This window comes from Rhagoletis pomonella, unplaced genomic scaffold (assembly GCF_013731165.1).
Source record: "Rhagoletis pomonella isolate Grant_MI unplaced genomic scaffold, Rhpom_1.0 Rhpom_scaffold_00003, whole genome shotgun sequence".
NCBI lineage: Eukaryota > Metazoa > Arthropoda > Insecta > Diptera > Tephritidae > Rhagoletis > Rhagoletis pomonella.
Genome location: NW_023458557.1, coordinates 33,070,301 through 33,087,916, shown reverse-complemented (window position 1 = coordinate 33,087,916; position 17,616 = coordinate 33,070,301). Strand labels below are relative to the sequence as shown.

Sequence of the window (17,616 nt, the reverse complement as noted above, 5' to 3'; positions counted from 1 at the left end):
GATATTATAAAGCAGTTCAAAAATTATAAGATGTTGTTTCATTCTAAGATTTTTTCATAGCGAATTCTCACATGTACTATTTATGTATTAGTGACAATCGAAAATTTCTGTGAATGTGTTCTAGTTTCGGTCATTCGAGTTTTGCAGGGTGTGTAACATTCGTTGGCAGCACCGAGCCAGCATGAGTGTACACATTTTTATCAGAAGCACCAGAGACAGCGAGGGCATTATTAGCAACTACAGAGGATTTAGCCTTAGTTTTGGCTTCCATGCGCGACATGATCGCAGAATTGTTAGTGGTACTAACATCAATAAGTGCACCATTTTCGTAATTCGCTTCTTTTTGACTACGAACCTTCACAAAAGCAGCACTAACAGTAGCACGTAGATCTTTGATTTCCATTGTGAGTGATTTTATAGCATATGTAAGAGATCCGAATACATGCTGTCCGCCTTGTTTGTTAATTTATTATTATTTTCATGAAGAGTTGAAATGAGATTATGCATACGAGCATTCTCAGCACGAAGAGAGACGATTGCATTGAAAATCGAAACCAATGATACCTGCTGCTTGTTGTTAGACCCACTAGTGGTATCACTTACTTTAGAAAGGCTTAGCGAGACAGCGCGGGCATTTTCTGCCCTCAGAGTAGCAGTCTCTTTTGGCCTTAAGTTTAGATTAATGTTATTATTGGCATTTTCGATAGACCGACTTGCTTTACTAGTTAGTTGATTAGGCAAGGCACTTTTAGGAATTTTGTGCTGCTGTGGGAGGTTGTTATTGCGATGGGCACCGATTTCTTTGCTAGAGGAATCCGAAGCAATGGCATTAGTAGCAACAACACTCTCGTTAAGAATAACAGGAGGAGGCGGGGAGCGAATAGAATATCGCCGAGCTTCAGCACACACTTTGCACAGAAAAGGCCTCTCTGAGTTAAGCAGAAACACAGCGTCTGCCGGCAAAATATTCACACATTCCAAATGAAATAGTTCATTGCACTTTGCGCACTGGATTTTTGGTTGCGAACGCTCAACTTTATGGTTACAGCAGCAAGGCATTTTTAATAGGAACGTCTTTTTTCGTTATTTGTTTATAATATGCAAGAGTCACTGTCTCAAAAATTATGCACGAACATAGAAAAAACTTCATTAAGTTTTAGTAATCATTTTGACACTAATAAAGTTATGGAACCCATTAGCAAATATTCGAAAACTGAGAGCGATAAAAAACACATCTGCACGCAACGACGGTTTGACAGTTTTAACCACTTGCCTATTTTTCACGAAAATTATCTCCTGCAGAAATAAATTACTCAACGTTTGACAGAGAACTTTTGGCAATAAACAATTCAATTAAAAACTTTAAACATTTTCTTGAGGGTAGAATTTTCACTGTATACACTGATCATAAACCTTTAACACGTATTAGGTTTGTTCCACAAGCTACTTGTAGAAAAACTCGAGCAAATTTCAAACTGTCATCGTATATCAAATAAACTCAAAAACTTACTGGTGGAACGCGTATGTGTAACTCGAAGGGACTTCGAGTAGCTTGTGGAAGAAACCTATTATAAATTCAAAAGCAGAAAAATAGGAACAGAAAAAAGATCAAACACTTCAAGGCATTATAACTGATCAAAACTGTAATAGTAATTTAAAAGAAATTAATATTCCGATTCTTGATCTTAATATTTGGTGTGATATTTCACAAAAACCTTTTAGACCATTTGTTCCAAATTCTATGAGAAAAATCATTTTTGACAAAACTCACTCTTTATAACATCCAAGTATCCGTACAACTAGACGTTTGATTCAATATAAATATTTTTGGTCTTATATGCGTAAAGAGATAAATAACACTGGTTTACAGCAAAAATATTCTGTGGATGCCACTATCCAATTCCTATGTAGAATTGCTCGGTGATTCCGAAAATCGAGTTAATTTTTTTTTTCTATGAACACTTTTTCGAGATAGATAAAGCAAAAATTGGTTCCTTTTCAAGTATATCTTACGAACCAATTTAAAAATCTAAATATAAAAATATAATAGATATAAAATACGGCAAATGAAAGCCAGTGAAATTCTCCATAAAACGTGTATACATCACTTTCCGATAGGGCTTATAGTTTCTAACAAATTAATTAATCATTCCAGCTTTTTTTTATTTTTTAATGAAAAAATTTAAAAAATCAAACTTTAACAGAGAAAAAATTTAAAAAATAACAGGTTCTGTCTCAAATTTTTGCATTTGTACTAAAGCTTGTTCTGTTACAAAAAACAATCAAGTTACTGATGAAGAAAATCGATGGATAAATACGAAATAATGAGTGGACAAATAAAAATGCGCCAGATTATTTGTATGAAAATTGAGCACGAAAGAATGTTACTCATACGCCCCATACACCTAAGTAACACGCCTTCTGCTCATATTTCATACACAAAATCTTTGCGCATGAGAATTTGCTTTCGTTCAAAAATTTTCTTTATTCAAATAAACATTTAAAATTAGAATAACATATTTTGACTCTACAATCAGTTTTGCGTTTTTCAGTTTTGAAATTGGTTTTTATTTATTCATCTTTAATATATGCTCATATTCATAGTATAGCTCGTTCCCACGACAGCCGGTCCTACGTACCGGAATGACTCGGGCTTTACCCGACCAAGGGCTGTTGTTTCGGCGATCTAACCCCGTTTAGGTCGGTGAAATGTCTCAGAAGTTGTGTCTGCTACGTATTCGTCTGCTCAGGGTTGGCATCGAGTCAAACCCTGGGCCAGAAACTTACACCCGCTTTGTATCCCAGAGACGACTACACCACAACTCCACCTCAGTCAAGTGCAATGCTTGCAACAAGTGGAGTCACCTCAGAGTCTGCTCAGGCCAACGGACTCATCGGCAGTGGACCACATCATTTGTGGCCCCCTGCTGCGGAGTAGCCTCCACGGCGAATCCCGTGACTATGCCTATGATTTAAGTTCAAAAAGTTATGGTGAAATGAATTCCAATCTTCACTTGCAGCTATTTCGTGCATATGTTGCACGACATACAAATAAAACAAAAGCAGCGTGCCAGGAAAGTACAAACATCTTCTGGAGAGATGCTAAAAAAACTTGTACAGACAAAACTGATTTCGAAAGCATTATTTTAAATAAAATTAAAGAGCTAAAGCAGTCAATGACAAAAGTTAAGATCGCCAATATTGCCCAGTACTTTCAACACCCCAATGAAAAGGTGATGACAGATTTTAGTTTATTAAAAGTTTGTAATAGTAATGCATTATTGTATTATGCATTTCAGAACAATGATAAAGAAACGCCTAACTGAACGATAGTTCTACCCCCGCAATTGAACCCGACTGCAGCCAGAGTGAAACCGCAGACGTAGTTCAAAATAGCAAGGACTCTGAAGAGTTTACTACGCCAATTTGTCGTAATACCCCAGCGCAGGATGTTCTCCGGAATCAAATTTCTTTACTGAAAGCTGAATACAATGTGGCATTGCTCCGTGGAAAATCAAACGAAATTTCTAAAATCAAAAAACGTATTGAGTCTTGTAAAAAACATCTCCGAAGAAAAAAGCTTCACGCTATTCCCTCCAAAAAGCATAGGTTAACTCTTAAATCGAAACTAGCAGAAATAAGTGCAAATAATGTCGACGCAGCCAATGTAACACATAGTACTCCAGGCCCTCCTCGTATTGAATGTAAGCAGCCTGAGTTACTCAAAACAATTGTCGACATAGCCATGTTTGGTGCTTCTGCCAACGAACGTCGGCGAAGTGAAATTGTACGGCGTTGTCAAACCTTAAGCGACCTTCATGAAAAATTGTTACATCTCGGTTACCAAATATCTAGAAGCGCGACATATTTGCGATTAATGCCAAAAAATTGTAAAACGTCGGAAGGAAAAAAGCACGTTGTTACCCTACCTTTTAATTGAGTCGGCCAGAGGCTGATCATCACAAAAGCCATTTGGACCAGCACTTCTGTGTCGCTACCATTAGATCGTTGGAAATGCTGGCAAGTATTCTAGGCCCGCTGCAAGCATGCTTTCTATCGCAAGATGATAAAGCTCGTGTACCAATAGGTTTAGCAGCTGCTAACAAGCAGGCACCTGTCTTAATGCATATGGAGTACCGCGTTTCGCTTCCTGATCACGATTGGATGATAGCCGCCAGACACAAGTTGATACCTAGCGTTTATGCTGCATGTGTAATACAAAATGGCGAAATAGGACGTCCGGAAGCAGTAACCTACTCTGGACCATCTTATATTGCCATCAGAAGTGGAAAGCACTCGTCATCGACCGCATCCACACATGCATTTGATTTTGAAAAACTTATCACATTAACTCAATTCCGAAATGTCATAAAAGATAATTGTGGACGTGTTAAGAGGGTTATTTTTGTGTCTTCTGACGGAGGCCCGGATGAAAATCCTAGATACCCCAAGGTGGTTGCACATGCAATTCATCACTTGCAAAAACATGACCTCGACGCTCTTTTTATATTCACAAACGCACCTGGTAGAAGCGCCTTTAATAGGGTTGAACGCAGAATGGCTCCATTAAGTCGGGAATTGGCGGGGGTAATACTACCTCACGATTCTTTCGGCAACCATCTAGATGGAAATGGGAAAACTGTTGATCCAACATTAGAGAAGATAAATTTTCGTAAAGCTGGTGAGGTGTTAGCTGAAATATGGAGTGGTATGGTCATCGACAGCTACGAAGTATTTGCAGAGTACATTGAAGCAGATGCTAGAGCTGAAAATTTTGTTCCGGTATTACCATGTACTAAGTGGTACAGCACACACGTTCGAGAAAGTCAGTATATGCTTCAAATAGTTAAATGCACTAATATATATTGCTGTGGGCAAATGCGGAGCTCCCGACTAAAAAATTTTACATCACCGCTTTTTACCTCCTCCATACCCTCTTCTGCAAACACCTAGTGGTCTAATTGTCCCAAAACCTGACGCGCATGATGGAAAACATTTCGCGCCTTTACTTTTAAGACTATCGTTGGGATCGAAACATTTAAATTTTGATATAAATAAAATGGCCTACGACTTCTTTTGTCCAACCATAAAAGGGTTGATCACCGAACGCATGTGCATTAACTGTCAGCTATACTTCAGCTCAAAAAAAGGTCTGCATAATCATCTTCAGTCTTTGCATAAAAAGAAAAGAAATTTTGAACCAATACGTTCGTTAAGGATCCTTAATCGTCGTCCAGCTGAAGTTCTGTGTATTTTAAATGGAAGTGACGGAACAAATGTGGTAGAGTGACTCGATGAAAACGATATTGTTGATGATGTATATAGATGAGAAGCTTTCTATCGTTAGTGTAACTGACGTATGTGCAAACCCATGGCTTGATGCATAATCAGGTTATTTAAAAAATGTTTCCCTGGCTAAGACGCACTACCTTAACTCAAATGAATTTTTGTACTTTTTATGTTACGTATTTATTGTATTTATTTAAATGAAGTGTTAAATGAAAATTTTTATTTTTCTGCTTAGAGCAAAAAAACCTTTTAATTTCTCAGTAAATAATCACGCGATTTTCGCGGGGAGGGGGGAGGGGGGGTTCGCATAACATCACCATAGATCACTATGGGGGGGGAGGGTTCCAAAATGTAAAAAAAAATGATCACGTGATTTCTGAACGCCCCCATACCTTAAAAACGTGTAGACTTATAGAAAAATGATAAATGAACGTGAGATACTAAATTTAATAACCCTTAATTTGATATATCGTCCTATTTATAACAATTAACGCATACCATAGATATTACAAGCCAAAGTTAAATTTTAAAAATTCATACACTTTGATTCAATTGCGCGGGCTAAAGATAAGTTTTAAATTAATCTTTCGTGGCCAATAACAATTGGCTTAGACCTAAGACATCATAATATTACTATTACAATACGGTCAAATGCCTTTTATTTTCCCCCATACAAAATCGACCCAGCCTAATAAACACTCAGATAACTCGTGGCCTAAACCGCAACCGTCCCTGTGAGAGAACTATTCTAGTAGCGTTGGACCTGTCAAAGGCGTTTGACACCGTCAGCCACTCCACGCTACTAGAAAACATAGAGGCTGAAACGGTGATCAGCGAATTATCTGAGTGGTCGACACTCGTCGGTAATGTTTAGAAACAAATCGAGCAAACTCAAATAAATAAAACACGGGGGTTCCACAGGGTGATGTCCTTTCCCCACTACTGTTTAACTTTTACATTTCAAAGCTCCCTCAACCACCAGAGGGAGTCTCGATTGTATCTTATGCCGACATTGCTCGATCATGGCGTCTGGGAATGGAATTAATGACTTGTGTTCGAAAGTAAAGGGGTATCTCTCCGAGATTTCTCGCTTCTTCAATGCAAGGAGCCTAACCCTGTCTCCTACAAAATCTTCTGCGACCTTGTTCTCCACCTCAGACTACCGCTGGGAATTCACGTCGATTATACACCAATTCCGACGGTGAATAACCCCAAAATACTTGGAATAACCTTCTACAGTCTGCTCTCCTTCTCTGCGCACGCAACCGCTATTGTCAACAAAGTACAGAGCCGCAACAAAGTCCTCAAGTCCCTAGCCGGCAGTACGTTGCTGGCAACATACAAGGCAATAGGCCGGCCGGTTTTAAATTACGCAGCACCAGTGTGGTTGCCGGGGACTATTAGGACGCAGTGGATGAAGCTACAGACGACTCAAAACACTGCACTTAGGACAGCGACTGGATGCCTTCTGATGTCGCCAGAATACCACCTGCACGACGAGTCGAAAATGCTCCCTGTTAAGGAGCATAACACAATGCTCTGCAAGCAGTTTCTGGTTGGGAGCCACAGACGTGAACGGCGTTCACAGGGAGTCAGTCTCGAGTTATGTAGACTCCAGACCTGTGAATGCCGTTCTAGGAACACAACCACCGGACATCGACGAGAAGGAGCTTCATCTGCCTCGGGAGACCAGAACTACAATAGCCCAACTTCGCTATGGCTACTGCAGCGGGTTAAACTTGTACCTGAGCAGTTTAGACGCAAATGTGCCAAATGAGTGTCCGACATGGGGAGATACACCCCACGGCTCGAAACATCTCTTAGTATGCCCGGAAATCCCGACAACACTAACCCCTTTGTCCCTGTGAACCGACCCCATTGAGGCTGCACGCCTCCTGGGGCTTCCGTTAGTGGAGCTTGACGACAACGACTGATATATTAGCCGATCTGGCCGGGGTTGTTGTAGCCGCTACAACAACAACAAAAAACTGACGGATGAAGTCCTGAGGTTCATTAAGCAACCTCTGGACCTGCAGCATATCGACAGGCCCTGAACGGCATTCACAGGGAGTCAGTCTGGAGTTATGTAGACTCCAGACCTGTGAATGCCGTTCTAGGCGTACAACCACCGGACATCGACGAGACGTGAGCTTCATCTGCCTCGGGAGACTAGAACCACGATAGCCCAACTTCGCTCTGGCTACTGCAGCAGGTTAAACTCATACCTGAGCAGATTAGACGCAGATGTGCCAAATGAGTGTTCGGCATGCGGAGAGACACCCCACGGCTCGAAACATCTCTTCGTATGCCCGGAAAACCTGACAACACTAACGCCTTTGTCCCTGAGGACCGACCCCATTGAGGCTGCACGCTTCTTGGGGCTTCCGTTAGTGGAGCTTGACGACAACGGCTGAGATATCAACCGATCTGGGCGGGGTTGTTGTAGCCGCTACAACAACAACAACACAATATACATATCATTCTTCAATTTTACCTACCTTTATCTCTATCTTTGTCTCTTTCGTTTTATATCTTTGTTTTTATATGTATCACTTCCTTTACTTTAATTCACATCTTTATCTGTATTCTTTTCTGTATCTAAATTTTCACCCACACCTTTGCTATTATATTAACTACTTAAATTATATTCAACAATTTTTATTGAGCTCGAGGCCGTTTTTTATGCAAATTTATTGTGGAAAAGCAACAACAATTTGAAAAAATGGTAGAAGTGATAGCTATTTCGGAAATCACTACATTTCCTCATCAGACTTCTTTCAGTAGGCTTCGAACCGACGATCCCACTGACTCAGCCAGTTGCCTATGCACCGTGCTAAGTACGCCTTGTAAATTATCGTTTTGCTTTTTTCCACTATTTTCATTTTTGTTATGCCAACACAATCAAGAGCAGCTATTCCGCTGCAATTCACTTGATCATGTGGTTGTTGGTATTGTTGGTTTTTGCTAATAATTATATTTTTAGAATGTTTAACTTTTAGGTGTACTCGTCCTTAAGTTATTTGTTTTTGTTATTTTTTGGCCTTATAACAATTATATTCAACAATTTTTATTGAGCTCGAGGCCGTTTTTTATGAAAATTTATTGTGAAAAAGCAACAATAATTTGAAAAAATGGTAGAAGTGATAGCTATTACGGAAATCACCACATTTCCTAATCAGACTTCTTTCAGTAGCACACCTAAAGTTAAACATTCTAAAAATAGAATTATTAGCAAAAACCAACAATACCAACAACCACATGATCAAGTGAATTGCAGCGGAATAGCTGCGCTTGATTGTGTTGGCATAACAAAAATGAAAATAGTGGAAAAAAGCAAAACGATAATTTACAAGGCGTACTTAGCACGGTGCATAGGCAACTGGCTGTGTCAGTGGGATCGTCGGTTCGAAGCCTACTGAAAGAAGTCTGATGAGGAAATGTGGTGATTTCCGAAATAGCTATCACTTCTACCATTTTTTCAAATTATTGTTCCTTTTCCACAATAAATTTTCATAAAAAACGGCCTCGAGCTCAATAAAAATTGTTGAATATAATTGTTATAAGGCCAAAAAATAACATAAACAAATAACTTAAGGACAGCACACCTAAAAGTTAAACATTCTAAAAATAGAATTATTAGCAAAAACCAACAATACCAACAACCACATGATCAAGTGAATTGCAGCGGAATAGCTGCGCTTGATTGTGTTGGCATAACAAAATTGAAAATAGTGGAAAAAAGCAAAACGATAATTTACCAGACGTACTTAGCACGGTGCATAGGCAACTGGCTGAGTCAGTGGGATCGTCGGTTCGAAGCCTACTGAAAGAAGTCTGATGAGGAAATGTGGTGATTTCCGAAATAGCTATCACTTCTACCATTTTTTCAAATTATTGTTGCTTTTCCACAATAAATTTTCATAAAAAACGGCCTCGAGCTCAATAAAAATTGTTGAATATAATTGTCATAAGGCCAAAAAATAACAAAAATAAATTAACTATTTAAATTTATCTTCCTCTTTGTCTTTGTTTAGGTTTCTTTAATTTTCTTTTAATCTCTGCATTTATCCCTTTGTTCTTCTATGTACATATATACTGAACTTTACCTTCTACATACTACATATCGTCCCGTTCCTGCCTTAACCACGTATCTACAATTTTTGGGAAAACTAATATTACCACTTATAGCAGCTGTATAAGCGTCAAACTATTTGAAAATAGAACAAAGACTTATACGGTTGACAAACGGGCTCGATTATTTGCATAAACAGCCTTTATTTGCTTTGACTCATGCATTTTCCTCTTTAAAATGCGCATAAGCCGCCGAACAAATGCACGAAATTTTTGGGAATCAACTCGGATCCGGGCCGTTTTCGTTGACAACACTGGTAAAAACGGCAGGCTGTTGTCTTTTGTACAAGCAAGCAAACAAAGCGCGCGAGTTCCGCCGTCCGCGATAGCCGAGTGGTAAGAGTTACGGGCTACAAGCCTGTAGCTGCCAGGTTCGATCCTCGGTTGGAGCGATTGCGAAATATTTTTTGTTTTTATTATTTATTTTATATGTTTTTATTTTATTTGATCTATATATTTAATTTTACTTTATTTTGTTGTTGTTGTTGTAGCGGCTACAACAACCCCGCCCAGATCGGTTGATATCTCAGTCGTTGTCTCAAGTTCCACTAACGGCAGCCCTAGGAAGCGTGCAGCTTCTATCGGGTCGGTCCACAAGGACAAAGCCGTTAGGGTTGTCGGGTTTTCCGGGCATGCGAAGAGATATTTCGAGTCATGTGGGGTCTCTCCGCAAGCCGGACACTCATATGGCACATCCTCATTCAATCTACTCAGGTAGGAGTTTAACCTGCTGCAGTAGCCAGAGCGGAGTTGGGCTATTGTCGTTCGTGTCTCCCGAGGCAGATGAAGCTCCGTCTCGTCTATGTCCGGTGGTATGCCTAGAACGGCATTCACAGGTCTAGAGTCTACATAACTCGAGACTGACTCCCTGTGAATGCCGTTCAGGGCCAGTCCGTAAGCTGACGGGTCCAGACGTTGCTTGATGAACCTCTGGACTTCGTCCGTCAGTTCATATAGATGCCTCCTGACGTGCCTAGGCGAGGGCTCCTCTGCAAGCAGCTGTCTGTTTGGGTGGCCACTTCTGTGGCTCCCGATCAGAAACTGCTTGCAGAGCATTATGTTGTGCTCCTTTATGCGGAGCATTCGTGCCTCGTTGTGGAGGTGATGTTCGGGCGACATCACGAGGCATCCTGTCGCTGTCCTGAGTGCGGTGTTCTGTACAGTCTGTAGCTTCGTGCACTGCGTCCTACTAGTCCCCGGCGACCACACTGGCGCTGCGTAGTTTAAAACCGGCCGGCCTATTGCCTTGTATGTTGCCAGCAACGTTTCTTTGTCTCTGCCCCAAGTACTGCCCTCTAGCGACTTGAGGACCTTGTTGCGGCTCTGTACTTTATAGACAATAGCGGTTGCGTGCGCACAGAAAGAGAGCAGGCTGTCGAATGTTGTCCGAGTATTTTGGGATTATTCACCGTCGGAATTAGTGTGTCATCGACGTGAATTCCCAGCGGTAGCCTGACCTCCTTCGTCCAGGTTGTGAACAGGGTCGCAGAGGATTTCGTAGGGGAGAGGGCTAGACACTTTGCAGTGAAGAAGCGAGAAAGTTCGGAGAGATACCCGTTTACTTTCGAACACAGGTCACCAATTCCATTCCCAGTCGCCATAATCGAGCAATCGTCGGCGTAAGAGACAATCGAGACTCCCTCTGGTGGTTGAGGGAGCTTTGAAATGTAAAAGTTAAACAGTAGCGGGGAAAGGACACCACCCTGTGGAACCCCCTGTTTTATTTTTCTAAGTCTACTCGATTTGTCTCTAAACATTACCGACGAGTGTCGACCACTCAGATAATTTGTCGACCACCTTTTGAGCCTCTGTGGGAGAGAGGAAGCCACTATATCTTCTAGCAGCGTGGAATGGCAGACGGTGTCAAACGCCTTTGACAAGTCCAACGCTACCAGAATCGTTCTCTCACAGGGACGGTTTCGGTTAAGGCCACGACACGGTGGAGAGAATACAGAGGTGGCGCCGATGACGATACCGCTACTCGGCTCTCAGTGATTTTGACAGAATCAGCTGTTTTGGTGACGTCATAGTAGAGAAGACAGCAGTAGTGATGTGCTGAGTCAATACTTTTAAGTACCCAATACTCTCGATACTCGGTACCGAAACATTTAGGTTTCGAATAAAAGCGCACATAGGCCAAAAATATGGAAAAAACGCCAAACAAAACCCGAATGTAAGAGCCAATAGAGCTTTTTTACTGATTCAAATGAAAGATGTATATATGTCGGTTCGATGCCATAATACAGAGAAACCCTTACTTGTTTGAAGCATTTTTGTTCCAGCTGAATCGGACGATATCATTTTTGTAGGCCTGGGACAGATTCTGTAACCAGTTAACGACAATTTTCGAATCGGTATCGGTTTTGTCGACGTTTGATATCAAATATTTGTAAGTCAACAAGTGCGATATCGATCCGAAACTTGTCGCTAACTGGCTACAGAATCTCTCCCCTGAAAGGCTTCTTCGTCCGTCAAAGTATTTTTCTTGAACCTTGGACCGACTAAGGTTAAAACTGATAAAATAATATTTTTCTGTGGCGATAAGTTCAAGTGTTTTAGCCGATATCATATAAATTAGTAATGAACGTTTTTTCTAAACCTGAAATGCATATAATGGCGAGGATTTAATGTAAATAATCGGTATCGGATACCGAAAAGGAAGTACCGAGTTTTGGGGACAATTCAGCACATCAATAGTCGCCCTCATTCTCGCCGCTCTCAGTTGTCAACTCTACGATGACGTCACGCTAAAATTACTCTCACGAATTCTGCTGCAGTCGGCGCAATCTTGTATTCTATCATTCTTGAGGCCACGAGGTATCTGAGTGTTTATGGCATTAAGTGCTGTTGTTGTACTGTGCACTTTACGGAAACCATGCTGATGCTTCGCTAGGGTCAAGTGTAGGGCTGCCAGACGTCCCGGTTTTCCCGGACATGTCCCGGTTTTAGACTATTTGTTCCGGTGTCCCGGTCCAACCTTAAAATGTCCCGGGTTTCGTTTGCACAAATTTTGCATAAAAATGACTACACTGAGAGATAAAACGCGTTGTAATATTAAGAAAAATTTTATGAGTTTACTGGGGGAAATAACGCATAGTAAACATGAATATGTTTTATTTGATTATCGTTTTAAAATGTTCGTATTTAAAAACAATACTTTTATACCACGCACACGTGGTGTTGAATCAAACTGAACATTTGAATGCACATTTACATGTCTGGCTGTAGCTGAGTGCAGGAAGATGCTTGCCACAATTTGCTAATTTCCAGAGCATCAGTGTTCAAATCCTTTTACAGGCAGCATGGAATTTAAATATTTTTTTTTTACTTAATTATGAAAAAGCATCCGTTAAGTGCAAAGCGCTTCATTTTAATATTGGCGTATTTCAATTGAATAATTCTATACTAAATACTAAAATTTATTACGAGTTGGGTTGGTGCTCTTTCATATGCGGATTTTTTTTTTAATTTAGCACGTTTTGCACAAGCAATAGTTCATGATTAATATATGTAAGTATGTACCTAAATACGTTAAAATGGCATGCATGGAGTTTTACAATTATATTAAGCAAAAGCCAGAAGTTATGAAACAAGTTCACAGCAACGAAACAAACGACCGATATTTTAATGTTACCTTGTATATAATTTTTTTTTTTCGTGAAACCTAAATAACTTATAAGTAAAAGTGCAAGTCTGAAATTACCCGAAAATTACGTTGATATTTTGCAATTATTTATTTTTTGCTGACAGTGTATTCCACATACAAAAAAATTTCGAACATAGTTTGTATGGAAGAAACTCTCAGTAAAAACAATACCAAAAATCAACTAAATTTTTATGGGCTGCAAAACTTCATTTTCAAAATTTTTATAGAAAAGTCTGAATAGAAAGTAGCGAATTTGTATGCAAATTTATTGCATTTTCCCGAGTTTTGCCAAAGTTTTGAAATTTTATTTTTATGTTTTCTGTTGTATTTAGTATAAACTGTATTTTTATAAGGAAGAAAAAAGGTACCTGCATTGTGAAAAATTCTCTTTGCTTTAGTTGTGATAAATTGTTTTGTTATGCTGGTGTACGTTGTAATAATCTCATGATCTCATGTTTTTATGTTTTTGTTTTTGTTTGTCAAAATAAAATTTTACTACATCCTTTCATACATAATTTTTGTCGAAACGAAGGGATAGGGAACGAGAGGCCCCTCCCCCCTTAAGTGTCCGGGTTTGGCAACGGAGATATCTGGCAGCTCTAGTCAAGTGGTTTGTGAAATACGGGAGCAGCAAGGCCTCGAGTGTCTTCGCTACCGGGGAAAGGAGTGTTATCGGCCGATAAGAATCTCCTTTGTTGGCGGGTTTCCCCGGTTTGAGCAGCGGGACCAATCTCCCCACCTTCCAGATGTCTGGGATGATGAGGGTGGCCATAGACAAATTGAGGACCTCCGTTAGGTACGCTACCCCCGCAAGACCCAAATTTTTCAGCATCAGCATGCATATTCCGTCGGTACCCATGGCTTTGGAAGCTTTCGCCTTCCCGATGGCCACCTGAACTTCACCGCAAGTGAAAGAAGGGGGGCACAGGTTGTTGGCAGTTTGTGCAGCCTTCTGGTCAGTCGACGCTTGGCTTTGTCCACCGGAGGATGCAGTATGAACTGCCGGCTAAAATAGCTCGCGCATCGCTCCGGGTCCGACGAAGCATGGTCGCCAAAAGATATTTCGACTCTGTCGTCGTGCTTCGTCGGACTGGACAGTGACCTCACGGTTGACTAAAGCTTACTCATACCAAAGGTGAAGTTACAGGTCTTCAGATGCTCTTCCCACTCTACTAGTTGCCGAATCTCCGCGTTGAGATCCCTGATACGGGGATCTCCGGGATCGGCCTGACGAAGGCTATCACGCTCATCGGCTAGAACAGCCGCTTCAGCAGAGAAATTTGGACGTGGGTCCGTAATGCATCCTGCCGGTGCGAAGCGAGCTGCAGCAGCGGTGACAGCCCTGCGGAACTTACGTTCACCAAGGTGGACGTCGGTTGGTGTGGGGAGAGCAGCGAAGGTGTTTTCAGTAAATTCCGCGAAGCCTTTCCAATCAGCTTTAGAAAAGTTGATATAGGTCCGGTGTTCCGCGGAAGCAAAGTCGGTTGGTTTATCGATCGAGATGACTATGGGCAGATGGTCTGATGCTAAAGTCAGCATAGATCGCCATGATATGCTGTTTATCAAACCAGCGCTGACTATTGTTATGTCTGGCGAGCTGCAGCAGCTGCCCATAATCCTGGTGGGTGCGTCGTCGTTCATTGTGCAGAATGTCGAATCGTCTATCTGCTCAGCCAAGTCAGTTCCTCTACGATCGTTTGACAGGCTTGAGTGCCAAAGATCGTGGTGCGCATTGAAGTCGCCTACTACCATACTGTTTTCACCTCTGAGGAGCGCACCTATGTCAGGGTGATATCCTGCTGGGCAGCAGGTGACAGGGGGTATATAAACGTTAAATATTTCGAGCTCAACATCGCCTGACCGGATAGCAATGCCCTGACATTCTAGAGTGGTATCCCTGTGGTCGATGTCTGCTTTGATAAGACGATACTGCATGGTGTGGTGCGTGATGAACGCTAAGCCACCACCATTATCTCGCTCGCGATCGCGACGGTGCACGTTGTACCCGGCACAATTCAACAGTGTTGAATTGCTGTGCAACTTCGTCTCTTGGACCACAGCTATCAATATGCCATGCCTTCCCATGAAGACAGTTATCTCCTCGATCTTGCTCTGAAGCCCGTTACAGTTAAATTGAAGGAGCTTCATGTGGTTCGGGAGACGTGTGGTGATGCGGGGTGTGAGGGATGTGTGTGATCATGACGCCGTTGGCTGTGTGCGCTGCTGAGGTGGTTGCCGTCCTGTGGAGGTGGCGGGAGGCGTCGCAGTTGGGGTCTGCGACCGAACAGCGCAACACTGGCCCTCGAAGTTCCTCGTCCAATCTCGCGTGGTACGCAGACCTGAGCATGCCCTAAAGTGGCACCAGCCAAGGCAGGTGTTGCACTTGACTGATGTCGCATTACTGAATATCCTGGTCTGACATACCGTGCAGATTGTACGAGGAACCAGGAGTTGTTGGCGGCGGCGTGTGGGTAGTGGTGCGGTTATGTGTGTTCTGTGGTCTGTCGTGGCTGTGGTATGGTCTGTGGTGTTATTATGTTGTTGTGCTGTGGTGACTGTGTGGGGCTGCTCAGGTGGACTGAGGTTAGCCTAAACGGTGTTAGATCGCCGAAACAACAGCCCTTGGTCGGGTAAAACCCGAGTCATTCCGGTACGTAGAACTGGCTGTCGTGGGAATGTTACTTTATTTTGTTTTCATTTGCTTTATTTTATATCACATTTTTTATTTTACTATTAGTTAATTTAAATTTTTAGAGTTGAATTTTAATAAAAAGTCAACAAATAAAGAACTTATAACAAAAGAATGAAAACGAAATAAATGAAAATTCAATTGGCCGTGGGACTCGAACCCGCAACCTTGCGGCTCGTTTATCCACATAACTGCCGAACCAGAAATGTTAAGTAAAAAATGCGTTTACTGTATCCTAGGGGAAGAAATTAAGCATTTTTTACACTCTCTAAACGGGACGATATGTACCCTAAGATGTACGTTCAGAAATGCATCAAGCCAAAGCATCAGTCTATTTTATTTCTAAACTATAATTGATGGAAATGTTTTATTTACGAAACTAAGTTATAATTCGGATTTTAACCGTGGTTGCGCATGTTTGACATTTCCATCAGTTATAGTTTAGAAATAATAAAATTATAGTTTAAAAAACTAAAACCTCCCTATTATAATTGCCATTCGTACTGTCATGGTATGTAACTTGGGAATAGAAACCGCTGCATCTTTTAGGCGCATCAATATTACATAGTTACATCCCGAGCTAATAAAAGGAAGGTAAAAAGAGACTGATGCTTTGGCTTGATGCATTTCTGAACGAACCCTTATTCCTCTAAACTGCTGCTTAGCACGTTTCTGTAATACAGTATCAATATTAAAGCTTACATTTAGGAGGCATTTCCGGCCCACCCATGTAAATGTGTGGCATTGGTATTGGTGTCACTTTTGAATTGATTTTTTCGCTTTATGTTAGATTGTCTGCACAGCAGCATCAAAATACCTTTCGAATGATATATAATTCTTTATACATTAGAGGTATAGTTTAGCCGTAAAAGTTGTGTAAAGGAAACATAATTGCCTATTTATATATAAGATGTGTGGCAGCACCGACATTTCAGTGCAATTGGTCTGCAAGGGAAAAAGTCAGGTTGAATTTAGCTTTTTTTCAACTTTAAATGCAAATTACTTACAAACTATAAGCCTCCGGAGCCCGGGACCTTCAAATTTAGAATCAGGGGCCCCCTCTACCAACTAATATTTATTTTCTTTCAAAGCCTGGATCCGTTTTGGAAAACTCTCCCTGACTTTTTGTCCGAAAATAGATACCAGCGTAACCTATACCTATTATATGAATTTCAAATAATAAATTGTTTCAGAACTTACTTGCCCAAAATGTCATCCATGTCACCCCGTGAAGGTGTAACACCTCGGTAACGCCCGCTGCAAGACAGGGGCATCAATTCGTCTGCTGGATATGCATTATCCATGTAAGCTCTATACGCATGATAAAACATTTCCCGAGCTTCATTCCTAACCATTAATTTATTAAGAAATTATAATTTTTTAAAAGCAAGGTATTTAACTGAAAAATGCTGACTTACCTTAAATCATTACGCTCTTTACGTGACATATTTTGAGTAGGTATACTTTCTCCAAAGACCAGTGAGACAAAAATTGTTAAAGCAATTGTTACAATCTGAATATAACGCGAACGCATTATTAAGCCTGGTTGGTTATGTGGTTTCTGTATTACGATGATATAGTTATTGACGGTTGAGCAGATGTTATGCATGTACATACATACATACAGTATCGGTCATATCTATAGCACGCCATTTCAAAGGGATATTGTGTGCCACTTATGTTTATTTATTTATTTTTAAGAATTTTCAATTAAAATACAGTTCATTCTCGGACAAACCCCATATAAACCCAAGTGTAACAATTTGTAGGAAACTACAAAAAAGTGCAACACATTTTCACCTAAATTTCAAACTTTTTTCTCGGAAGTGTTAGAATTTTTTTGAGTACACAGTTTTTTAGC

General features: G+C 40.9%; 1 protein-coding gene across 3 annotated transcripts in view; it reads right to left on the bottom strand.

Moving 5' to 3' along the window:
* Window positions 1-17,401, bottom strand: part of LOC118735153 (ER degradation-enhancing alpha-mannosidase-like protein 3) — a 434,164-nt gene extending 416,763 nt beyond the window's left edge. For all 3 annotated transcript variants that reach the window (XM_036464787.1, XM_036464786.1, XM_036464788.1), the window contains exons 1-2: window positions 17,174-17,401; window positions 16,956-17,102 (exon numbers count right to left, since the gene is read on the bottom strand). In XM_036464787.1, coding sequence (XP_036320680.1) covers window positions 16,956-17,102; window positions 17,174-17,370 — 344 coding nt within the window. In that variant the 5' untranslated portion in view covers window positions 17,371-17,401. The remainder of the gene's footprint in view (window positions 1-16,955; window positions 17,103-17,173) is intronic.
* Between the last annotated feature and the right edge of the window lie 215 nt (window positions 17,402-17,616).